This window comes from Netta rufina (assembly GCF_964035555.1).
Source record: "Netta rufina genome assembly, chromosome: 4".
In the NCBI taxonomy this organism is placed as follows: Eukaryota; Metazoa; Chordata; class Aves; order Anseriformes; family Anatidae; genus Netta; species Netta rufina.
Window position 1 is genome coordinate 21,637,433 of NC_140127.1, and position 26,550 is coordinate 21,663,982.

Sequence of the window (26,550 nt, forward strand, 5' to 3'; positions counted from 1 at the left end):
AAACAGCAAACATCAGAGGAAGCCAATAAGCCATACAAGAAAAATTGAAAGGACAATGAGAAAAATCAACAGGTTTGAGGCCCTAGAGATTGAGAGGCCGGTGTGTGAGGAAGAGGTAGCAAATGTTCCCAGGAGGATGCCTGGGGCGAGGAGGTCAACTCCGCGCCTCAGGACTGCCTCCACCAAGAAAGACAGGAGGGTTATTGTTGTTGGTGACTCGATTCTTAGGGGAACAGAGGGCCCTATTTGTCGGCCTGACCCTACCCGTAGGGAAGTCTGCTGTCTCCCTGGGGCCAGGGTCAGGGACGTTGCCAGGAAGCTTCCTAACCTGGTACGCCCCTCTGACTATTACCCCCTTTTGATAGTCCAGGCGGGCAGTGATAACATCGAAGAGAGAAGCCTCAAGGCTATCAAAAGGGACTTTAGGGGACTGGGTCGGTTAGTGGATGGAGCGGGAGTGCAGGTGGTGTTTTCGTCCATCCCTATGGTGGCAGGGAGGGGTTCAGAGAGGACACGGAAAGCTCACCTGTTAAACACGTGGCTCCGGGACTGGTGCCAACGCAGAAATCTTGGGTTTTTTGATCATGGGGCACTTTACTCAGCACCTGGCCTGATGGCCGCAGACGGGTCCCTATCTTTTAGGGGAAAAAGGATCCTGGGCCAGGAACTGGCAGGGCTCATTGAGAGGGCTTTAAACTAGGTAGGAAGGGGGATGGGGCTGAGGCTAGGATTGTTGGGGCTGTGCCAGGGGGAACAATGGCAAGGCTGGAGGATAAGGCTATGGCCCAGCTGAAGTGCATCTACACCAATGCACGCAGCATGGGTAACAAACAGGAGGAGCTGGAAGCCATCGTGCGGCAGGCAGGCTACGACTTGGTTGCCATCACGGAGACGTGGTGGGACCAGTCTCATGACTGGAGTGCTGCAATGCCTGGCTATAAGCTCTATAGAAGGGACAGGCAGCATAGAAGGGGTGGTGGTGTGGCTCTCTATATTAGAGAGTCTTTCGAGGTTGTAGAACTCGAGGTTGGGAATGACAAGGTCGAGTCCCTTTGGGTTAGGATCGGCAGGGACAACAAGGCTAGTGTCCTGGTCGGGGTCTGCTATAGACCGCCGAACCAGGATGAGGAGACGGATGAGGAATTCTACAGGCAGCTGACAGAGGTTGCTAAATCATCAGCTCTTGTACTCGTGGGGGACTTCAACTTCCCTGACATATCCTGGAAGCACAACACAGCCCTGAGAAAGCAGTCTAGGAGGTTTCTGGAGAGCGTGGAAGATAGCTTCCTGACACAGCTGGTTAGTGAACCTACAAGGGGTGGTGCCCCGCTAGACCTTCTCTTCACAAACAGAGAAGGACTGGTGGAGGACGTGATCGTCGGGAGCTGTCTTGGGCAGAGTGACCACGCAATGGTGGAGTTCACTATTCTTGGCGAGGCCAGGAAGGGGACCAGTAAAACCGCTGTATTGGACTTTCGAAGGGCTGACTTTGAGCTGCTCAGGACACTAGTTGGTGGAGTCCCTTGGGAGGTGGTTCTGAAGGGCAGAGGGGTCCAGGAAGGCTGGGCGCTCTTCAAGAGGGAAGTCTTAATGGCGCAGGAACGGTCTGTCCCCACGTGCCCAAAGACGAGCTGGCGGGGAAGAAGACCGGCCTGGCTCAACAGAGAATTGTGGCTTGATCTTAGGAGGAAAAAGAGGGTTTATAAGCTTTGGAAAAGTGGGCAGGCCACTAAGGAGGACTTTAAAGAAGTAGCGAGGCTGTGCAGGGACAAAATTAGGAAGGCCAAAGCTCATCTGGAGCTCAATCTGGCTACTGCCGTTAAAGATAACAAAAAACGTTTCTATAAATACATCAACACAAAAAGGAGGACTAAGGAGAATCTCCATCCTTTACTGGATGCGGGGGGAAACTTAGTTACAAGAGATGAGGAAAAGGCGGAGGTGCTCAATGCCTTCTTTGCCTCAGTCTTTAGCGGCAATACCGGATGTTCTCTGGATACTCAGTACCCTGAGCTGGTGGAAGGCGATGGGGAGCAGGATGTGGCCCTCATTATCCATGAAGAACTGGTTGGTGACCTGCTACGGCACTTAGATGTGCACAAGTCGATGGGGCCGGATGGGATCCACCCAAGGGTACTGAGGGAACTGGCAGAGGAGCTGGCCAAGCCACTTTCCATCATTTATCAACAGTCCTGGCTATCAGGGGAGGTTCCAATCGACTGGCGGCTAGCAAACGTGACGCCCATCTACAAGAAGGGCCGGAGGACAGACCCGGGAAACTACAGGCCTGTCAGTTTGACCTCAGTGCCAGGAAAGCTCATGGAGCAGATCCTCCTGAGAGTCATCATGCAGCAATTGCAGGGGAAGCAGGCGATCAGGCCCAGTCAGCATGGGTTTATGAAAGGCAGGTCATGCCTGACGAACCTGATCTCCTTCTATGACAGAGTGACGCGCTGGGTGGATGAGGGAAAGGCTGTGGATGTGGTCTACCTTGACTTCAGCAAGGCTTTTGACACCGTCTCCCACAGCATTCTCCTCAAGAAACTGGCTGCTCTTGGCTTGGACTGGCGCACGCTTCGCTGGGTTAGAAACTGGCTGGATAGCCGGGCCCAAAGAGTCGTGGTGAATGGAGCCAAGTCCAGTTGGAGGCCAGTCACTAGTGGCGTCCCCCAGGGCTCGGTGCTGGGGCCGGTCCTCTTTAATATCTTCATTGATGATCTGGACGAGGGCATCGAGTGCACCCTCAGTAAGTTCGCAGATGACACCAAGTTAGGTGCGTGTGTCGATCTGCTCGAGGGTAGGAAAGCTCTGCAGGAGGATCTGGATAGGCTGCACCGATGGGCTGAGGTCAACTGCATGAAGTTCAACAAGGCCAAGTGCCGGGTCCTGCACCTGGGGCGCAATAACCCCAAGCAGAGCTACAGGCTGGGAGAGGAATGGTTGGAGAGCTGCCAGGCAGAGAAGGACCTGGGAGTGATGGTGGATAGTCAGCTGAATATGAGCCAGCAGTGTGCTCAGGTGGCCAAGAAGGCCAACGGCATCCTGGCTTGTATCAGGAACAGCGTGACCAGCAGGGCGAGGGAGGTGATCGTCCCCCTGTACTCAGCTCTGGTGAGGCCGCACCTCGAGTACTGTGTTCAGTTTTGGGCCCCTCGCTACAAGAAGGACATCGAGGTGCTTGAGCGGGTGCAGAGAAGGGCGACGAAGCTGGTGAGGGGCCTGGAGAACAAGTCCTACGAGGAGCGGCTGAGGGAGCTGGGCTTGTTCAGCCTGGAGAAGAGGAGGCTGAGGGGTGACCTTATCGCTCTTTTTAGGTACCTCAAGGGAGGCTGTAGCGAGGTGGGGGTTGGCCTGTTCTCCCACGTGCCTGGTGACAGGACGAGGGGGAATGGGCTTAAGTTGAGCCAGGGGAGTTTTAGGTTAGATGTTAGGAAGAATTTCTTCACTGAAAGGGTTGTTAGACATTGGAACAGGCTGCCCAGGGAAGTGGTGGAGTCACCATCCCTGGAAGTCTTCAAAAGACGTTTAGATGTAGAGCTTAGGGATATGGTTTAGTGGAGGGCTGTTAGCGTTAGGTTGGAGGTTGGACTCGATGACCTTGAGGTCTCTTCCAACCTAGAAATTCTGTGATTCTGTGATAGTCCCTGAAGGTGCTAAAACAGCAAACATCAGAGGAAGCCAATAAGCCATACAAGAAAAATTGAAAGGACAATGAGAAAAATCAAATGGAGACAGATGACAGTACCGAGACCACTGAAAGATGAAGACGACACTACACATCCCAGACCTACAGATGTGTGCATTATTGCATATTGGGCAATAAGTATTATGTACTTTTCTGAAGAAAATGGAGAGGAAAAATAACCACAAGCCCCTGTGCTTCATCATATGTGGCATGCCAGATTACTTAATTTCTTCCATTTCATTATTTCTGTTTAAAGAGAACAGTACTCTATTCAGGGACCAGTTTGTGAATTCGTAGTTAGGGAACGTTAAATAAACAGTGTCTATTTTGATATAATTTTGTCACTATTACTCTGAAAGCGTCTATAGTATGGGCCTTAGAAAACTTCATTCCTCTTGATTTTTCCTTAGTAAAGTAACGGGATCAAGGTGACTAATGACTTAAACTTGAAAGTAGTGATGACCTGAAGTTTCAACACATCACAGAAACCAAAAATACACAGCAGAAAGTAGACAGGCTACAGTAGCAGCAATCCTCAGTTACATGAGCCTAAGAGAAATATTTTTATTTCCTTTGCAAACATTTGTAGGGAAAAAAGTCAACACCATCTGCACAGCTCTAATTCTAATGTAAAGTTATTCTACTTGGAACAAAGAAAAACCACCAATGGGAAAATATTTTTAAACATTTCTAAAATTAAAACTGAAGTCTTTCTCACCAGGAGAAAGCTTTCTTTATCTACCCCTAACTCTATTTTTGTTTCCACAAAAAGGAGAGTGTAGCTTTACACAGAAAACTGAGGTTTCATTTCAAACAGCTCCTGGCCTATCTTTATTCTTTTAGATGGCTGGGATGCAGTACTCCACACATTCCAGTGTTTGTTTGTTTGTTTTTTCTTTTCTTTTTTTTCCCCCTTATATTAAGTATTTTTGTTTTGGAAGTGTAGAAATGCAAATTAAAGAGATTACAATTGAATCTGAAAGTGATGCATGAGTGCTTGACCCTAACTGGAGATAAGTGCAACCTCATAGAATCAGAAGGGACCTCTTGAGACCATCTAGTTCAAACCCTCTGCGCACGTACTGTCAGCTACAGCAAACTGCTCGGGGCCATATCTAGTTGGGTTTTGGATATCTCCAAGGGTATTTGATTCTCTCATCTCTCTACAGTCCTGGACTCAAACATTTAATGGTGAAAGACACCAACCAGTTAGCATCTGGTTAGATACCATGAATACCAACTAAAAATAGGCAAACAAACAAAATAACACCACACAAACAAACAAAAAAAACCCCACACAAATAAACCAAACACCTTCTAACTAATTTACCTGACTTATTTACTTGTTCTACAATGCTCCATTACTGAGTTATTATATTATTTGTTTACTCATCCACACACTGTATTTTTCAGCAATCCTGTTCATAGTGCCTTGTGTTCTTGGAACAGCTGTATTCATTTATTTGATTAATTTTGAAGCTATTTACAGTTTAGGGATATTGGAGTGGCAATCTTTTGGACAATCCATTAATCAGATTAATTTATGCTGGGGGTCTAGTTTTTAAACTGTAAGGCCTGAGTACTTCACACTTGAAATCGCCATGCTGTCACTGAGCCATTGACCAACGCGGACCATTTACGTAACTTTCCTGTGCATCGTATATTATGTATTTCAAAGATGGTGCATAATGCTTTCCCATCTTTGTAAAATATTTAGGGGGATACAAATGAAGTGGAGTGTGTCTGTAGAGTATTACTAAAACTGTTAAAACGGGTATAACATACTCTTCCCACAGCAGGAATGCTGTATTACTAATGAATTATATACTCTGTTCAGAGAAAAACGTCTTGCCTACCTTGTCTGGAATACTCATCTGCTTCTCTGTGGACCATGTCTTTTACCCGGTTTCCGTACAGCAACCTAGAGGAATCATGATCAAAAGCTTTCAGGGTTTCACTGGAGCTGTACGACTTCTGCGTAGGCACTCTGCACTCCTCATTTTCCGTGGAAGAATTTGTGTAGCGCCGCTCCTTGTCCCGCCTGCTCTTCGTCAGGGAGCAATAAGGCCTACGTTCTTTCACATCCATACTTCATTCCTTCCGTGCGCTCATCGGCCCAACTTGCTAGGAATTCTTCTCTACATTCAGCTCACATCCACCTAAAATAAATTCAGAAAGACAGACTACGTGTTACAATGTTCTCTAACTGCTCTGGTTGCTGCCTAGCTACCTGATACAGAAAGCAAGGCCTGATTGACCATGGGCGAAACGCAGTCCTGTCATGTCTGCAAGACTTCTAACAGTTTCACATACGAGCTATCCTGACAAAAAACTCGCCAAGAAATTCCTGTTAAAAGCAATGCAAGTCATGGGGTACTCCTATTTTTATAGGAAAGATGAGAAGACCAAAATCAGACCGAAAACTCAGAGGAGGGGGGGAACTCAGCTTTTCCACTTAAAGAACATGTCACGTGCTTGAAGTCTTTATACCTGCAAATATGTCGGTTTCACTTTTTCAGAGAAAGCTGCATGCTCTAATGGCAAAGATATATGTGCTTTTTTCTCCTGCTTGTCAGAAACTTCTGGTTTTACCGTCTGGTTCTGATATACAGACTTCTACAATTTTTCTTGTCAATTCTATTCTTTTGGAACTGTTCTCATCAAAAACATGCACACAATTTCTGAGCATGGTACAAAATATTGCAGTGATATGCAGGAAAGCTTCTCTCAGGTAGCATGTTCTATGTAACTTCTGCTGGAAAGCAAGTACATATTTGATTTGAAAATGACAGTCACGAGCAATGTTTCCTTCCATCATGTTTTTGAAGAACATTACAGTAAGAATCCTATTGCTATTTATTTTTCTTTAATGTTTCATTCCAATTAGTTTTCAAAACAAGACTTCTCAGTTTCATCTCACGGGCCCTGCACGCTTCACAGAAACACGTACAGTTCTGACAGAGTAAGAAACAGTTTGGAAATTTTGCTGTTGTTTTTAAAGAGAAGAGCTAAATTAAAATCAAGAATATAATTCATATATTTGAACAGCTGACAAAATGTCTAAAGGAAGAACAGTTCAGATGACTTCGTATTTCTTGACTTTATATGACTTTGATATTTCTTGTTCAACACATCATACGTTAAGATTCTCTGTTTTGGCTCAAGAACTCTCTCCCTGGTGCTCCCCTCAATTTAACATACTTAAATACCACAAATTATTATTTTGCAGAGTTTTATCAGTCAAGTGATGTAGAATTAAAATGACAGTTTGCAGCACATGTCACAAAGCAATACCCAACTCCACTGGCACCTTGTTCAGCAAAAACAAGGTTGCTTTAGAGCTGAAGAGCTCTACTTCTTCTACCCGCTTCACTTTAAACATTTAATATCCAACTAATTAGTTGTCACTCCTGAAATGATTTTGAGAGAGTATTTAATTTAACACCGAACTGTAATTCAAGTTACTGAATGGCAGGTCTTTTATCATCCTATCTGTTTTGAAATTCTCTGGAAAGCTCTCACGTTTCTTGACCTGTCTGAATCTCAAGTTAGACTAAAAGACAAAGCTATGAAGCCTCCCATTTGAGCAAATTCTCTTTGATATTTATTACATTTACAAATGTTCTTCAAGCGGTAAAAGAATCCGAAATATTGGTATGTTGGCAAGAAAACTGAAGTAATGTAATACTTTACTTAAGCTATGACTACTTGGATACCTGCATGTCTGTGTAGCCTACCTATTTACTGTATATGGAACACCCAGATTTAATTTAAAATACTTTACTGACTAATAAATGCAAGTTCTTTTCATGTAAAAATAATTTTCTAAGAATTTTGTGAGCTTTTGGTTTATTAGTGTTAAGCTGAACTGTGATTTTAAAAATCACAGGTATTCTTCAGTGTAAAGATTTCAGGTGGAGGCTTATCTCCCCTCTCATCTACATGTTTCAAGACTATAACAGCACAATAATTCCTAATGTCTCTAAATTGGTCCATGGGAAAACTGTCGTGCACAATTCCTCATCAAAGATTAAGTAATTGTGATTTTTTTCAAGTTTCCAGGCTTATGTAGTTGACATTAAAAAAACAAACAAACAAAAAAAACACAAACAAACAAACAAAAGCCACCACTCTTTACACAATACTTTGTTACTATACCAAGCTAAAATCCTCAAAGATTTAATCTATGCTGTAGCATGAGGAACTACTGATCTGCTTTCCACAGAAGTCAATGAATTCAATAAAACATCAAAAGGCAGTTTTCTGGGTTATCTATTGCCTCTCCAGGCAAAGAACGAAAAGGTTAAAAAAAACACAAGCTGTTTAATGGCACCAGATTATTGAGACACTTTGTGAGCATCGTGCCATGATGAACAACGAAGGGTAGTGGATTTCTTGTGGGCATTTTGAAAACCAAAACAAAAAACAAAACGGTCAGATTTAAGAGCCTGATCTTCTTGAACCTGACAATATACAAAACACCTGTTTACCTTTGGTAACTTTTAACTTCTGAGAAACTATTAGTATCTCTCAGCTAGCTTTAGGAAAAATTTAACATCCTTAGGCTCATGCCCTCCAGTTTTTCTCATCAATGAATTAACGTACATATTGGAGATAAGGAGTCAGAATAAAAGCTATTTTAAAGTTAAGTCTACAAATAAATGTCCTGTACTACAATCAAGACACAGAAAGAGAGAACACAAATGTATTTGCTGAATACAGAACCATATCGGCATTAACAATTACTTATTAGTCTAGTTATGACGAGCCAAACAAGAGAAGATTTGCAGATAGCTTTACAAGATCTGAACCTTAAGTCTTGAACAAAACATCCCACTGCAGTACTAAACACTGCAACAGTCTCAAGACTGTGCGGGACTTATTTCTCCCTCCATGGAGAGAAATAAGTCTTTCTCCCTCCCTTCCAAGCCCCCAGTTTTCACCACACACCCCTTTCTCCCCCCACAAATTTGACCAACATATTAAATTAATGTTAAAAATATTTCACAAAAAAAAAAAAATCCTGTCAGTAGTGGCATCTGCTTAGCGGCTTTGTTATAAAGATCATTATAGTAGAAAAAACAAACAAACAAACAAACAGAAAAACAAAAACACAAGCAACCAAAAAAACCCAACTTACTCAAATCTTCAGATTTAACTGAAACTACTGGTAGGCAAATTTCAACACATTTCATTTTTTCTTCTACTCTGTTTTCTGAGTCATGAAAGCTGCATCCCAGTGGGAGTTACCCTAATGTACTGTCTAGCTTTCTTTCCCTATGCCTTAGAAGAAGCTCAGACGAAATATTGGTAATGAGTACAATACAAACACAAGGGAACGCAGCAACTAATTTGATGCATGAATAGTTTTTTTTGACAAATCAGATTAAAATTTTAAACCAAATAAAATTAAATTTATTTTGTGACATGTTACAAAAACACTTGCCTTCATCTGCAAGTAATCTTTGCCCATATGTCAATATTTATGGTCCACCAAATAGCTTTGCTCAAATTAAATGAAAGACAGAATTTTCATAGAGCAATATTTACAAAGCTATTGAACCACTAACTCACCCACTCACAAGAGGATGTCAAAACAGCCATGCTAAATGCTGTTACACATTGCATTACAATGCTAACTTGCAATGGTCTGCATATACTGAAGACAACTGAAAGTTAACTGACTGATGTATGCCACTCTTCCAAGTGTTTTTGCCTGATGCTGTTCTATGTATGAAGAACTGAGGGTGCTCAGATGTGTCACTGACTATTGGGATCTCCTGTGACCTTTTTGGTGATCTGACCAGTGTTACAGGCTGCTGTTTGGATTAAACAGGAGAGAGGATGTTAATCAGCAGACTGAGATGTCAGCTCCTATATATTCATGTCCGTTCCATTTGTGTACATAGCTTAGCTGATTGCAGCCCCAATCAGACCAAACATTCCTACTGTCACTCCGAATTTTAAAAACCATTCAAAACCATAAACAGCAGATGCCTGCTTTTTAATTAATACTTACTTATTTCTTCTAAAATTAATTTAGAAGGGAAGCAGGAAAATCAAAGCAGCATCTCCGGTACATGACTAGGTCATTGGGACCACAGAACTCATTCCCTTGTGGGCAAATACTTGCACACAACATTTAATTACAAAGTCAGATAAAGAATGTACAAATAGGGATTAAAACAATCAACTTGTTGTAAGATCGCAGTTCTTTTATTCGAAGTGTTGTAGACAGCCTGAGCGTGCAAACCAAACCAGAGCAGGAGGCACTCTCGTGCACAACTCTTGAAGCTACAGTGGGGCTCTGATGTCTGAACAGAAGTCTCAGGCACAGCCAAAGCTGGCTGATGCACAAATAGTAGTTTTACATTTTACCTAAAAATCTCCAAGACAGCATTTCAGTTACTCTTAATACAGTCACTGTAGTGAAAACAAATAATTGCTTAACTTCTTACAAAACAAACAACCAAACAACAATACCTTACCACTTAAGCCCTTTGCTGCAATATAGGAAAAGTACGGCAGACATAAAACATAGTATATATTTTAATTGTCAAGATGTAAATGAGGATTTAGGGTCATACTACAGAGTGTTATCTAAAACATCCAGCTACGACTTTAGCGTGCCTGCAGGCCTTTTAAACTTTTATGGTAAATTACTGCATTTAATTCAATCTGAGTTCCCCAAAAGGGTTATTACAGTTTGGCAAGAGGATGGCAATTCTCCCAACGCACACAGTGCTCCCTACCCATCTCTCAGGATCTTCTTCCAGAATAGAAGCTGGTTAAAACAGTAACGTAACTGATTAAGAAGCCTAAACATACCTCAATATTTTATGTCCTTTAATATCCAAAAGCTATGCAGACACAAAATAATACAAAGGTATGAAAAAGATGCTTGTTAACAAAACAAGTAGTATTTGTATGGAAAAGACTATACCACTGCTTGTGTTGATTTATGGATCTGCTACAGCATATATTATATTCCCTTTCAATGTGCATAGCCATTTTAGACAGCTCAAAACATAAAAAGCAAAAATAGAATTGGTTCTGAGAATAACTAAAGTATTATTTTAACATATACAGTGCTGGAATAGAAAAGGTTTTAAAAATGAGAGGGTAAAATGTGTAGATTTCTTTGTTACAGAAGCACGATAATGAGCACGAGATATGGTTATAAGCCCAGTGTATGAACTCGGTCTCACAGGCAGAAAGCAGCACTAACAAAAGGCACCCACCGCTGAGAGCAGAACTCTCCCTTCCATCCCCAAGGCAGGAAAACCGAGTTGTAGAAGAAACTTATAGTTTTAACACAATCTTCCCCTCCAAAGACCTAAATCTCACACTTTAAGCATTTCTAACACCAGCATTCGTGGTTGCATTCAAAAGCCTGCATTATTACTGGATTACTATTATTTTTATTACTTATTACTATTATTATGAATTAGGTGACATTGATCCTTCCACATTGATCCCTTAATACAAGCACAGGCTGGACTGTGCTTGCTTTGGTCAGGAACAAGCTTTTTGTGATGCACCACTACATCAGCACGGGCAGGGAAAGCATAGCAGGGCTGCATTGGGAAGGAGCAGGCTCACATTTCTGTTTGAAATAAGAGAAGAGGATTGTACAGGTTGGGAGTCAAGCTGGCTCCTATTGTCAGCAATGAAAACAAGTGCTACAAATAATGTCTAAGTAGGTCTACTGAATTATTTTAATTGGAATTTGTTTTTAATTGTACTTGTTTGTTAATGTAAATATTACATTAATTACAATTTGCACTGGTTATAATACTCGCATGCCTTTTAATAGCAAAAGAACAAAGCCAATTTGGCTGCAGTAACAAGAAGATTAAAAAGACTAAGTGTAATACGCAACAATCAAGCAGAAATTAAGAAAGTTTCTTGTCCACAAAAGATACTCACAATTCACACAACTAATCACCCATAAAACCTATTACAAACAAATACTAAGAAAAACTCAAAAGGCATAAAAGAGTGATGAAATTTCCACTTCAATGGCTGATAAAGTGAGATATGTCAGAAATCAACTGAGCTGGAAAAATGACACTTTGAAGAGGTGCTTAGGATGATCTGTAGCCATGGTGTGCCATTAGTCAAACTGATGACTCTTAATACATGGATATTTCAGGTCATCATATCTAGAAACTCACTTCTTAATATTAAAAGTCTGTCTTCCAGCCCAGAAAAGCATCCAAAGTCAGCATTCTTAAGGGGGAGTGGGAAACAGATGGCCTGCCAGACAGGCAGTTCACAAACTAAAATTTGAAAAAGCCTCCTTGAGCCAATGCCTAACCCTACTTTTTAGAATTAGATTTAAAATAGAAAGGGGAAGGAAAAGAAAAGAAAATAAAAAAAAGAAAGAGAAAAAAAGAACACCAATAAAAAATAGTGCATATTCTTAAAGCATTTTTCTGCATTAGTCAGGAGAGCAGAGCATTCATATCTGCCATCGCTACAGGACATAATGTTAATAAAGATTACTTTGCACAGTCCATCTGAAAATCTCAGCTTGATCAGAGGCAGAATAAACAACAAATAAATGTACTCGATGTTCATTAGAAAAATGTGTTGCAATGACAGTTAGGAAAATTAGCAAGAAGATAAAAGAGATCTACAGGGTCCTGCTTAGTCACAGAGGCTGACGTTTGTGCAACGATTTTGCTGCCAGTGCTTACAATTGAAACCCCTGAGGGGAGAAAAAAAAAATAGTAAGGGGAAGAACACCTCATGCCTCTCCTTTGAGTGTGATGCTGCACTCCCCATCATGATGGGAGCACTCCCCTGGATGACATTTTCCTTTGAAGGTACAAAGCCCAGGACCGTGCAGCAGCACCTGAGATGGAGCTGCAGCTGTTTGGGCTTGCTGGAGGCCCTCCCACAGCAGGGCTGTGAACCTCCAGGAGCAAGAACTGAAGCACGCCACAGTTGGACCATGCACACATAGGGTCTGGGGCTGTGCTGGCTATTTAGCTGCCAAGCAGGCCCTACAGAAAGGGATAACTTGCAAGCAGGGAGGGCTAGGGCACTGGAACAACTTCTCCTCCGGAGGAACTCAAGATGGGCTAACACTGGCAATTTCTGTTCCTCCCTGGGAGGAATGGTTTGCAGGAGCTGTCATGCATTCAGATCTTAAGAGGAGATGTCTAATTTGGGGGATTTGAGTAAGATTTTTCTTTTTTTCTTGAGGAGCTGAGAGAGGTAAGTGAGAAAGAGAACACCAAGACTGAAGGAGTGAAGTGATGTGGTGTGCTCTGGTACCAAAAATGAGGGTGAGAATATGCGATGAAAAGATGGAGAGGTGAAGGAGAGCAGAAATGCTGCAGCATAATGAAAAAATGAACAGCGAGCTGAACTCGGGATAGAGAGCGGAGGGAGAAGGAATAATTCAGAGTGGCAACACTGGGGATGAGAAGTGATGCAGCAAGCCTAGGAAGAGAGAAAACCCTAAGAGGAAAACCTGAACAGAGGAAAAGAACAAACAAAACTTCAGAAGAGAAGCATCATGCCTTATTTACTGCAGAGAAAAATAATCAACTCCAAGAGTCAGCACTGCATAATTCATTATTCAGCAACAATTAAGAAGGCCTAAATACTTTTTTCCCCTCCTTTAAACTTGAAATTCATCCTTTATGCCATTGCCTCCTTCCTGACCCATCTTTTAGGCATGATTTTCCCCCTCCTTCTCCTCATCCAATCTACGTAAATGGCCTCCTGATTTATGCAAGTACAATTCCTTCTCGATCAATTTAATAGATAAATTGTTTGAAATTTCAAGAATATCATTGAATGATTCTTTCTTGAATAGTTCAGAGATAAAACCAAAGAAACCTAGGGACTTTTAAAACTGAAAGAAGTGATATGGAGAACCTGACACAGGAGCAGCACGCAACAAGCCACAAGCAGCAGCAAAGGTCCAACAGTCCCCAAGTGGAGAACACAGCACAACATTTTTTTCATTCCTGTTTGGAGAACAAAATTATCTTATGCCAGGCTTTACCATCAGAACAGGCTGTCTGTCGTTCAAGCCCCCCTTCTCCTAACAGAGTCAATTTCAAACAATTTGGCAGTAGCGAGGCTTCAAAACCCATACCTCTCTCCGGTCACTGTAAGGGAAATGAAGTACATAAGGTGCCATGCCCATGGTGGGGCACACTGTCACAGAATTCAGCGGAAAATATCTTTATGTTGGCGTGTGGAAATGTAAGGAGGACCTGAGGAACCTCCAGTGAGGACACCACTGGGGACAGGGAAGAAAGAAGAGAGCAGGGTAGGTGCCGGAGCTGTGGCTGTGTGACATGGGACACAAGCAGCATCGGCCTTGGTTTCCACGTACAGCTCCTCACAGCAAAGGCTGAAATTCCCGAGAAACACAGGACACATACAGGAAGATTTTTCTTTTGAAAGTGATCAGACGGGTAACTGGATTTTTCAGTCCCAGTCACACTGTAATTACAATACTGTCTCTGTCTGGAAACCTGGAGACTCACTAATGACTCACCTCACCACGGAGTGACTAGGAAGATGTATAAGGCATGCTGCCAATTGTTTTTTGTTTTTTATGCTCAACAACTCTGTTTTGTTCAAAATTACCCCCTGCCCCTACGACTTTCCTTCCCAAACCAGCAACAAATCAAAACCGTACAGATGCAAACTGGAGTCCCCCAGATGATGAACAACCCCCACAGCAACACCAGCATTACTCTGTACTCCCACTGTTACAACATTTGCTCGCCACTCCTAACCCAGAAGTGTGAAAATTTATTAGCTGATGCCCACATAGCGTGAAGTATAGTAAAGCACTCTTTAACTTGTTGAAGTTTGCATCAGCAGTGCCTACTCTGTGTATGGATATCCCATCTGTCAGGCTGCATTGGCTGTCACATCTCCCTCCGTGCTCCCAGGTTCCTGTGTCCCTGCCTGCAGGAGCTGCCCCCTCTGCTCACCACCCCTGCCTCCTCTCCAGCACTATCCTACAGCACAGCAAAGGGCGGAGGATGCTTGCTCTGCTGGATCACTTCCTTTCTGTAATCCCTGTTCCCTCTCTCTTTCAGACCATCCCTTTCATAGCATCAGATTTTTAGCCTTACCATAAAGGTCGTACAACCCCTTTTTGTCCTCTAATCACCCCTGTTCCACTCTTACATCCCCACGTTTTGTCTCCAAATTCAACCCAACAAAGACTTTGATTAAGGCAAACAAAAGAATGACGCATTTCAAAATAGGCTCTGGGCTAACTATTTGAGGCATACAATTTCCCACCCTACTTAGCAAGTTTGTTCAAAGAACCACCTTTTCCTCTGATAGCTTCTATGAAGCCTGCCCTGGCACGGCCCTAGCTTGCTACCAACCAAAACCCTCTCTGGTAACAGCCTTCAAAGAACACCTGATTAACCCCTAATAACATAAAGCCTCCTTCCTGAAGCTGTAGAAGGGCCATGAAGATCTGCCTCCTGCTGACATCCTCTCCTGCCCGTGTCAGCCACCTGCAGGCACGGCACCCAGCTGTGCTCCCACACGCTGCACGAGTGGCTGCTGGCAGAGCCCAGGGACAGCGCCTGGTGCAGCGCACAGACCTGACACAGGCCAGTCACAACCCGTAAAAAAATAATACTTCATTGCCCGAAGATCCCAATTCTGCAAAGGAAAAGGAAGCTCCTATAGCAAGTGTTGAGCAGCTTCTCATTGTGCTTTTGAAAGGCAAGGATGTTGCTCCTTTAAATCCTTATTCCCATGCAAGACAAAATCCAGAATTCCGCAGTACAAGCATTGATTAAAGGCCCTTTTAAGTGAAGTAGCAATTCAATTCAGTAACAGATCTGAAAGTGACCTCTAAAGGATGGACAACTTCTATCCTGAAAAAAAATCTCTCTTTATACGACAAATGGAAAGCTGGCCTCCACATGCATGCACAGCCAACTGTAATTGAGTAATGAAAATATTCAACAATTATCAATGAAATCCTTTGTGATCTAATGTGAGTTTCGTACAGAAGTTCCACAGGTCAGTAACAGCAGAACTGAACTTACTCTCCTACACCTACCTGTATTTCATACTAAACACATTCAGCAAGCACAGGAGTAAGACTAAAAGCCAGGAGCACTGCAGGCTTCAGCTCACATACAGGACAGGGAAATCAAAGCCCAGAGAGGACCCGTATGACAGTCAAGATGCCTCACACAAATGCATACAGAGTGCTTGAAGGGATGAGCAGACAGTTCAATTTTCATCCACTTTCAAGTATTTCCAACTCCATTTTAATATGAAACATACAGAGTGGAAGTATCACCATGTTATTTGCCATCATTCATTATTTAAATAGCTTCATACCTAATAACAACCTATTTGTGTTTTTCCTACATCTATAGCTAAGGACACAAATCCCATTCCCATATAGGCTTTTCCAAGCACCAACCCTGAATTTTCTTGATACTCACGATGTTTTTGTGGGAGAAGAAAGAGGGCATGAGATGCATTTAGGAAGTCAGGATCTGGAAGGTTTCTCGATCTACACAATGGAGCAGAGGGGCTCATCTTCAACCTAACGTGGAGGACACTACAGCACAGTAGGAAGCCTGAGAAGTTCCTTCAGCTGCATTAGCTATATTCAGAAGTATTGAGACTTTTAAGGAAATTCTGATCCTTCTCTCCTGCTTCTGAGAGGTGGGCCAGGACTAAACACACGCAGCCATCAGAAAAAGGAGAAACAGCCTAGCACCTGTACCTGCACCTGAAGGAATCAATGTCTTGTTTCTGTATTTGCACAGCTGAGGAACAGGCTTCAAAATGCACAGTACTGAGAGACCCAGTCTCGACTGAAAAGTTTCGCCAGTATAGTCAAATTTGCTATAAGTCATAGCTTAAGCCAGCAAAATTTATTGTGCAGATGCAGCTACAGTGACTGAAGAGTGCACTTTTAAAACCACTGATGGAGATAAGCCCTGAGACTGGAGCCGGTCTGATGAATATCACAGGCTCTTAACGCACACAGGTGAAAGGATGAGAATGCCCAGCAGGATGAATGAAGGGGATCACACCACTCAGCTATCATTTCCGGATGTACTCGTCTTCTCGGGGTGTCCTTATTCAGCTGAGGACAATGAATGGGCTGCTTCGCTCCTCCTTGACCCCCTGCAAGCTTAGAGGTTGGCTCAAAGCACTCATCAACATTCATGCACACACTGCCTTGGTGTGCTCCAGGACAGGATTACGGGGGTGTGGGTGGGTGGGCGGGCGTGAATTAATTGGGGTTTGCAAGAAACAGGTGTTCAGAAAGAAAAAAGATTTAGCACAGGATATAAGCATTTGGAGAGCTTACCTTTCATACCGGGGCATAGGAAGGATAAAGGAAATGTTAATACTCTGTTATGTCAGTTAGATCTCCGTATAACTGAATGCAAGTGTTTGAAATCTAAGAATTCACATGCAGACAGCAAGCAGTGCAAAAGAAAAATCCCCAAACCCACAAACACCAAGCACAGCTGGAACAGAGAGACAGAATTGTACGGAGAGTTCGGAACAGAGCGACGGAGACTAGAGCAAAGTAGGTTAGAGAGCCTGGAAAGGTGAGGAGACATTAGTTCTGTGGCCTGATTCTGTAAAAAACCATCAGATCTTCACTGATGTGCAGATCTGGCTGCCCTAACACTTAGAAGATTAATTAAACATTACAAAGAGAGTGAAATATTTGTGTATGCATATATATATATATATATATACACACACACATGTATAAATGCTTTATATACATACATGTATACCTGCATATAAATAGAAGAGCTATGAAGACTGTCCTGTGGTGTGAGCATTGTTGGGGATTGTGAATGAGACAAACATAGCAGTCTTCTCTCTTGAATCTAAAATACTAAAGAACACTGAGTAGCTAACCTAAGCCATCCATATCTATTACTTTGTACTGTCTTACCTGGTATAACCGCAGGGTTATGTTCCTGAGTATGTGAAGGAGAGATCAGTGGCTTTTAGCACGAGTGTCAGATTTATCAGGAGCTGCTGCCTCAGAAGGGAAAAGTACTGTCTATCGGCAGGTCAGAACCATTGCTGAGAGGCTGCATCCTCCACAGGATTTAGTTACTTACAACGGTATGGCAACAACCGCAAAAACACTACCGGCTGGTACTTGACTAATATAAAGGGTACTGACTGTCCTGGAGAACTGCTAAATTAGAGACTGTGTCACGCTGATACAGTAACAGGTACAGTCAGGAGCTAAGGAACTAATATCTTACCTCACTACAACATCACTCCTGAAAGCTTATTCATACCACCGTGCCATGCTTATGAAAGGACACAACGTGTTTTCCTTAGAAAGTTAACTCAATCTCAGTTTCTGAATGTCTTGTCTGTAGCATCATGAAGGCAGGTCAGATTCATGAAATGAGATGTACTTCAGGTTCCCAAAATACAGTTTGCCATAATATTTGCAACAAAACTCTAGAGTCCAGTTTTTCATGCAACCAAGAAAAAAAGACGTGGGAGTTTTCTGAGGGAACCTACATTCTCCCTACTGGCTGCACAGGAAGCCTACAAGAACTGGCTGATGCTTACGAGAAATTTGGTTTAAAATGTCATTCTAAAAAACTCCAGCAGAACAGCTTTCTGTTGTTTTGGAAAAGGAAGATGAAGAACAGTACCAACTGCAATAGCATCCATCCCCTTCTCTCCTTCCCTCTTTGCAGATGCCTCAGTCTGAATGCTCATCCAAGAAGAGCAAGCCTGTGTTGCAGCGCTCCACAACCAAATAGACCTGGACCCATAGCATCATCCCATGTTCCTCCTGCTGCAGCTGGGCCTTGACGTGGCAAGGAGGGAGTCACCAAACTAGGAGAAGAAGTGGTTTAATCAGGTTTGGTGAAAATGAAAGGCCTGGAGTTCCACAGAGTGCTCACACAGCCACCCCAACACAAAATGCCACTGCTGCAACCACAGGTACTCATGGCAGTAGAGAACCTTCTGCACAGGACACGCTAGCTACTAGAAGACTACTCATGGCATTTGCCTTTTCTCCTTACGTAGCAACGTATTAGCTCATTGCTTCCATTGGCTTTCATTTGAAAATAAATAAATCCTTTGAGCCAGTTTTAAGTAGGAAGTTTCTGACCTGCAGCTATTCCTTCAGACAGTCTGAGGAGATTTGACAGTGTTGACTGACACAGTTCTTTTGGATAGGAAATATGAACCAGATGGTCCTAATTACAGAAAGCTTTAATCTAGTGATATTTCTATCTATGACACAGCCCAATAAATACGATCCTTGTGAATGCTAGTAAAAGGCCAGAGGCTTTGTACCAACCTGGCAGTGCAGTGTCTCGGGAGCTGTCTGGGGTTGTCTTGACCTGGGCTGCTTCAAGTGATGTCAGGTGGTCCAGGAATTGCATCCTAACCTGCGTTTGAGAACGTCCTGTGTGGGGAAACTCTGACACCCCAGGGTAGCCACCAGGTATCAGCCAGTAGTCCTTTTTGGCACCTGAGTCTGGGGGGGGCTTTGGGGCGACTTGCAAAACTTTAGCTGAGAACGAATGAGAAGAAAGCAGGCTGGCTACATCAAGGAAACATAAAATCAAGCCCAAACGGACCGTGAGCAAGAAAGAAGGAAGCCCACCACAAACACCACGCTCCTGTGGTGAAGGACAGGGAATGGTGGCAGCTACCTGCAGGTACACCCATGTCCCCCACCTGTGTTATTGCCGACCCTACAACCCAGAGGAACACAAGAAGGGCGAGTAACACCAAAGGGACAGGTGCTGGGAAGTTATGTTTAACAATTTTAAGTGTATTATTAAAAAGGCTTTTTTATGTTAATGCAGGCTATTAGACTGCTGAAACATTAACTTGACTCCCAGTAAATTCTTAGTTCCTTATCTAGAGTGCACGACCTTTTAATTTAACAAGATTCAGTGCAACAGTAAAGCACGCCTCCTTCCACTCAGTTTGTGAGCAATAGCCTTTAAATGCAAAGAGAGAACTTCACAACCTCTGAAATGTTTTAAAAAACTTGGGCTCCTGAGAGCTGTAGATCATTAGCTCTCTTGCCACTTTCTACCCCTTTTCCCTCACTCTCTCCATAAGCAAAACCTTTGTGAGGTGTAGCAGGGAGCAATGATAATAATGGATGCTGCCACACGGGCTCTCATTTGGGCAATAACGTCTGATTGACGAGCCAGCGGCGTTTGTCACAGGACACTACTTACGACACGCATGCAAAATCACAGCGCAATTATTACACTCTGCACGCAAGTCATCACTTCCTCAAGTCTTAACAAGCATCAATAGCCTTCAGAACAAAAAGGGAGAGGAAACTTTAGAAAATACAGCATTAAATTTGACCCACTGAAGTGAAAGCATTTTAAACTCTACTGTTAAGAGCTAGCTTCTTCAAGAAAACATAGAAACACTGTCTATTTAAGTATATTAACCATATATATTAATATATTAACTCTAAATGGTATCAAGAAAAGCCTCACCTTCCACCACATATCAGTTTTGATTTTAACAGCCTTGGTGCCTACCTTTGTTCAAAGTACTTGTAATTCCTATGGGAATTCATTGACTTGTTTTCACGGACAAATAATTTGCATATGTTGTAATTAAATTATGGGTTAAAAAACCTGCTTTATTACTAATGTTATAATGACTCATGGAGATTACTTGCTGGAACAGCCAACCCTTTTCAGACAGCTTCTTTTGTTCCATTACTGCACAAGGCCTGTGATTAATATTAACCTTTATTTAAACACAGATCCTTACATAAGAAGAAAATACTCTGTTTCTTGATCCTTCGGAAGAAACTGCCCTTGCTCCCACAGACCTAAAATACCCAAATATGAGATACAGTTTTGTGAAATGAATCCTTTGATGGGCTTCAGAATCACGCATTTTAAGAAAACAAACCAAAGAAGAAACCCCACAACCCTCTCTGCTGCTGCTACAACTACTAATGACAAACTTTCAGTGCTGTGCAGAATTCAGAATCTCCTCTGTTCCTTTCAGGTAAAGACAATGTTGAGGGAAAATGGGCATTTCTTCCCCCTGTGTGGGGACACAACAGAGGGATAAGTTTCAGTGTTGAGACACTGTGCCAGCACTTGTGTTTTCTGGAGCTATTTCAGATGCTTAATGTATAGAAGGCCTACGCTTAATTATAAACCAAACAGATGTCAGCACGTGTATTGTAACCAGGCAATCTGGTAGCGATGCACAGAAATGGCGTTACTTGAAAAACATTTATTAAAAATAAACATGAACAGCGCTATCACCTGTTTTCTGAAGACTAACACTTGAGAATGCTCCTCTTTGGGCCTCTTTGGAGAGACCGTAAATGCACTGCCATTTCCTCTTTAATCTTGTGATTAAAAAGAACAGTGGAAAGCTGTCAGTATGTGCACATACTGCATGCAGCTTTATTGGAAAACGGTATCTGTCGGAGATCAAGACAGAGGTACGTAACGTAGGTTTATTACAGGGATTAATTACTGTTTACTTGACTCTTCCTTCACTTAAATTATAACCATTTTTTAGACCAAGAAAGCTTACTTTAAACATATATACCAAGAGCCTCTATTATAATGACTACCTCACTTTCAAAATAGAGACAATTGGTTAAAAGTTTCTGATTTAACACTTGAAATTCTAGCAAACTCCAGCGAGCAAACTCCAATCAAAGGCTGCTGCGCTGACCCCCAAGTTTGTGTCTAATCATGAAGAAAGCTCGGGTATTCTGGGATATTAAAATATCTGCCAGATGATACAGCAAAAAGTGGCATTGAAGTTTTTGGTTGGTTGGTTGTTTTTTTATTTTTTATTCATCTGCAACTATTACTAGAGACAAGTATTTCATTCTTCTACTTCCTCTGGCTGAAATCAATTTGATGGTCAAGAAAAATATCTGAATAAGGGAAAATAAATTAGGATGATTCCTTTCTCCAATATAAAACAGAATTAAAGAAAAGATAACTAAAAAAAAAACCACAAAAACCAAACCACCTAAAACAACAGAAAAACCCTTCTCCACAAACCACTTCAACAAGCCACTCCCCTCTCTGAGCCCTTGTGCTTAAATAAGGCCCAGTAGGCTGCGGTTTGTTACTTGCCATCTTTTCCCCATATCCGTCCTTCTCACCTAACAAGTTCAGATATATCGCGAAATGTCCAGCTTGCTCTCCCTGCTTTTGATGAAGGGCTTTTCAATGTCTTCATTATTAAGATCAATGAACTTCACTCTCAGGCTTCAACAGCAAGAACAGAAATACTCTGACCAGGGGAGGGTAATCTTTCTCCCAAACGCCTTGCGCTCAGAACCACCCACACCCCCAAACAAGGATAAACGTGAATGTCTTCATAAAAAAAAAAAAAAGCCAGTGTGCAGTTACTCATCTGGTATGTATTTACTTTTAATATTTTCTTGACAGAAAACACCAGAAATAGGTATTTCTTATTCTGAAAACAGGACAAAGCCTCTGTTTCTCATTTAAAAGCTCCCTGAACATCTCAATTCTGTACCGAATGTCAGGAGCGCACCGCACAAAGCATCAGGAAAGGTCATAAACTTCCCACCTCTCAAATATTGCTTGTCTGCAATCTCCCATTAGACACATTTTACAACCTGTGTAAAACTGAGTAATCTAGACAGTTGTAGTGCCTTCTGAGTCCGTGATATCATTTTGTAGGATCATCTCTGTATCTTTAAAAAAAAAATTTCATTAATACCACGTGCAGGTCTAGATTCTGCCAGGCCCTCAAAAATCCCAATAAACGCATAGGCTTTATGACTATGAGATATTTTGGGGTACGTGGTAAAGGGAGAAATTCAAGCATCCATTTTCATGGCAGAACTTACATGTACTACAGATATTCTAAACGATACAGCAAGTTCTACAAGCTCACAAACAGAATTTTTATTTATGTTTTTATTCTTTTTTTTTTTTTTTTTTTTTTTTTTTCACATTTCAGGCAGCAAGGCTGCCTGTAGATTCAACAGAGAGGGAGAACGCGCAGAACACTTCAGATGAGCAATTGTTCAGCTGCTCTCTTAGCAATTAACAGAGCAGCCACTACACTTGCAGACAGGCACAATGTGAGCTGCAGCCTACAAATGACAGCTGAAGGCTCTGCTCAGCCACAGGACCTGTGCAAACACGAGCCTGCCTCTTCAGGACAAAATTCCTCCTCATAGGCCAAGACAGGGTAAGGCAGCTAGCATGAAAGAGACATATCTAGAAATCCATACTATAAATTGCAGGATTTATTGCAGGTGTTTAGCTTTTATGAACGAGACAAAAAAAAAAAAAAAGAATAAGCTAAGCTCAATACAGACCATGTTCAACAGATAAATACACACAGTAGATCCCATTTAGATCAACTAAAATGATGGAAGTAATTGAAACCTTTAAACCCAATATTTTTTTCTTGAAATAGTAGCAACACTGTGCTCTGTACAATTTTTGGTGATTTTAACTTGCTGAGAGAGAGTCGAGATCTGGGTTTCTCCCACTTCGAATGGTAAAGTGTGGAAGGAAACTGGGCAATGGAGCAGAAGAGGTGTTTCCTTCAAGCCAATGAATTTCAGTCATTTTGGACCAGCAGGTTTTACAATGCCCTAAATGATACTGAAGAGCTCAGAGCCCTGTGTTTCTGAGCTGCTGCTACGAACATATAGCATACATATAACCACTGCTCATGAACATGACATTTTTTGGTGAACTTGCTTACCACCAGTAATCTCTGTGGCACAATATTGACAAAGGAAGGCAAACAGCAATGAAGAGTCAAGAATTTATTTTCAACAAGACATATGAGCTGCTGTGATGACTGCTATGTACAACTCATTCACTGTGTAATATCAGCCTCCTACGAGCAAGCACCAAAATAAATCACATGAAGAAAAATCAATTAAGTATTTCGAAGGTGTTGTTAGAACATGGCCAGAACTCATAACAGAAATATTCATGTAAGACACTACCAATCTTGATTAGTTTTTAGTTTTTCACATCTCAACTGTTGCAATTTGAAGCACCTAGGAAATACAACTTTGTCAATAACAAATCACACCAACTAAAGCATCTTGTTTTATGGTTCATTCTTAAGTTCTGAAGCAATTTGAAAACACTGATAAATGATGGAAAAAAAAACAGCTACGTGAATGGTTTGTATCTGCAATTTTTCTTAAGTTGAGTGAACATGTTGTCAGCATAAAATCTTAAAAAGAAATATTTGTACTTGAGTTGTTATTTTACCAGATTCCCAATGTAGCCTCCTACTATGTTCACAGTTCCAATTGTTTGCTGAAAAACGGAAGAATTATTTGCTCATCTCTTTTTACTAAGATCATTAAAGCTTACTGATGGCAGTAAAAAAAATAAAATCATTCATTCATTTTTATCACGGGGAAGAACAGAGAAGAGGGAACTATGGTCCAGGCTCAGAGGAAAATGGACATTAAATAAAAAATGGTAACAAATGGATTTTGGAATGGGTAAACAACCATATGCTGCTAAACTCCCAAATACTTGCATGTATGCTGCATCTTACTATAGCGCAGGGGCTAATGTCTGGAACAAAATCACACAATTTTCAAGGCCACACAGTTACATACATGAGTTTGCCCATTGATGTGAAAAAAAGAGAAAGACTTCCTTGCTGAATGATTTACATTCTAGAGTTTCTGTTTTAAATAAGCTTTGACAATTTATCTTGCAGTGATTAGTCAGAATCTCAGGATTCATGACGAGTATGAAAGAAAAACACTATTTGTAACACACTATATAAAAACTATCTATAATCAGCATAGTTGTTTCTTTTATGGTTATTTAATTGCCTACATAATTTACAATCCACGTGCAGTGCTGTGCATTGTACATTTAAAAAAAAAAAAGCACTTTCACTGAATTGGATGAAAGTATCCAAAGCACCTAATACAAAGCCCCTAATGCTTTCATATCTAGCTGCTTTGGTTCATATGGTGCCTCTCAGGAGTTTTCCAAATACACTTTTTCACAACAACAAAGCAAACCTAACAGTCAACACAGATTAAGATTTATGACAAGTTTTCCTTTTTTTTTTTTTTTTTTTTAAGAAGTTATAGTACAAACAACTACACATAAAGAACACATAATAACAAGCTTATTTAGCGTAACAAATACACATCAGTGAAGACGCACTGGCATGTAAGGCTCTGAAACCCACGTTCGAAATGCAAACAGATAATAATCACAAATCACAGCCTACAGTGAAAAATCCAACATGTAAACTACGGCTGGAAGTGTGCCCTTGGGAAATTTAAACTACATAAATATATAAAAATTTACCTTTGTTTGCCAAAATAAGCCTGTCTCTCCCAGTCTTCGAATCTTTATCAATTCTTCACTGATTTTTCTCCCAGCTGGAGCCTGCAGCAGTTGCTGGAAGAAGCACAGGGCTTGCCTCCCACCCTCCATATCAAGCCAGGGGTGCAGGAAGAATTTCATGCACACATTGTGGACACAGAACTCAGCAGACTCCTGCATAAGGTTTTACAGAGCTGCTGAATTCCATCTACCTCACTATCTTCCACAGAGCTTGCTCCATCTACAAAGGTGTCCTACCTTTTTGTTATCCATGTCCAAACATCCCTGCACAGCTCAGATACAGCTCAGTGAGCCCATTTTGATCACAATCTGGAAACATTAACACCACAGGGCTGACCACAGTTCTCTAACAGCCCGTTGAGAGAAGCCTTGAAGGCCAGGCCAGTCGCATGGCTCAGGGGATGCTGCGTAACCAAAAGGATGTCAAGCTTTTTCTCTCCATTCAAAGCGTGTTGGTGCCGTGATCAGCAAGACAGCTGATGTTTGTAAGATCTTCTAAGGGGAGAGAATCACCTTAGAGAAATCCACTTTCTTGCTGTACACAGAGAGACTCCTTAAAGAAGAAGGATTGCAAACAATAACAAAATAACTGTGAGAGGCCAGAATTTTTTTTATCCCAATTTTTTTTGAGAGATACTGTCTTCTAATCCCTCCAAGCTGAAAGCTACTTGAGAAAATAAGACACACATAAGAACGTATACTCAAGAAAAGCACAAGTACAGAGACCAACTAGTGGGAAAGCCGGGACTCATCCTGTTTTTCCACTGACCCACTGATGAGACGCTTGAGAATAATGTCCTGGAGACATCTGTCAGACAACTTCATTGGGAACAAGAAGCGCACAGCTTTGATGCCAAAGCTTTAGCGGCTTTTCTTACTGAATTGTAATCACCAAATTTACACGAAGTTTTCAAAGAATAAAAGCAGCTGTCAGGAGATGCTAAAGGCATGTTTGGTCTATCTGTTTATAGACACACACAGAAGATACGTACATAATCCACCGATGTAGTGGAGAATATTCAAATGTCTATACAAATTTTCCCTTCTTGATTTTTTAAACTGCTAGAAAATCGTAAGAACATATGGATAAAGGTATTTGAGAAGGTTCCTTGCAAGACAGACTCCTAAAAATGTAAGTTGCTGTAGTTTAAGGGGGAAAACACTCCCAGATATAAGCCAACAGACAGATGACAGCAAAATAGTTTAGTAGTAAGTGCTTTCTTTGTGGAGAAAAGTCCCACAGAGTTGTGCTAAAAATTGTGAGAAGAAATGAATTAGTAACACAACAGAACTAACTGAGACTGAAGACAGGACTACTCACTGTCTCCCTTACGACTCTTTCAAGAGACAAAATGTGAATGTGAGCAGGTGCAAATAACAGAAAGCTCATGCTTAAATACTATAGTATAAATATAAATAGCAGTTACAAAACACTCATTTTTGTGCATAGAATCAGAAAAAAAATCAATTCAGATTTGAATC

General features: G+C 41.7%; 1 protein-coding gene across 4 annotated transcripts in view; it reads right to left on the bottom strand.

Moving 5' to 3' along the window:
- The window catches only part of TENM3 (teneurin transmembrane protein 3), a 430,195-nt gene that overhangs the window by 324,891 nt on the left and 78,754 nt on the right, over nt 1–26,550 (bottom strand). For all 4 annotated transcript variants that reach the window (XM_084286636.1, XM_084286635.1, XM_084286634.1 and 1 more), the window contains exon 2: nt 5,542–5,844. In XM_084286636.1, coding sequence (XP_084142762.1) covers nt 5,542–5,773 — 232 coding nt within the window. In that variant the 5' untranslated portion in view covers nt 5,774–5,844. The remainder of the gene's footprint in view (nt 1–5,541; nt 5,845–26,550) is intronic.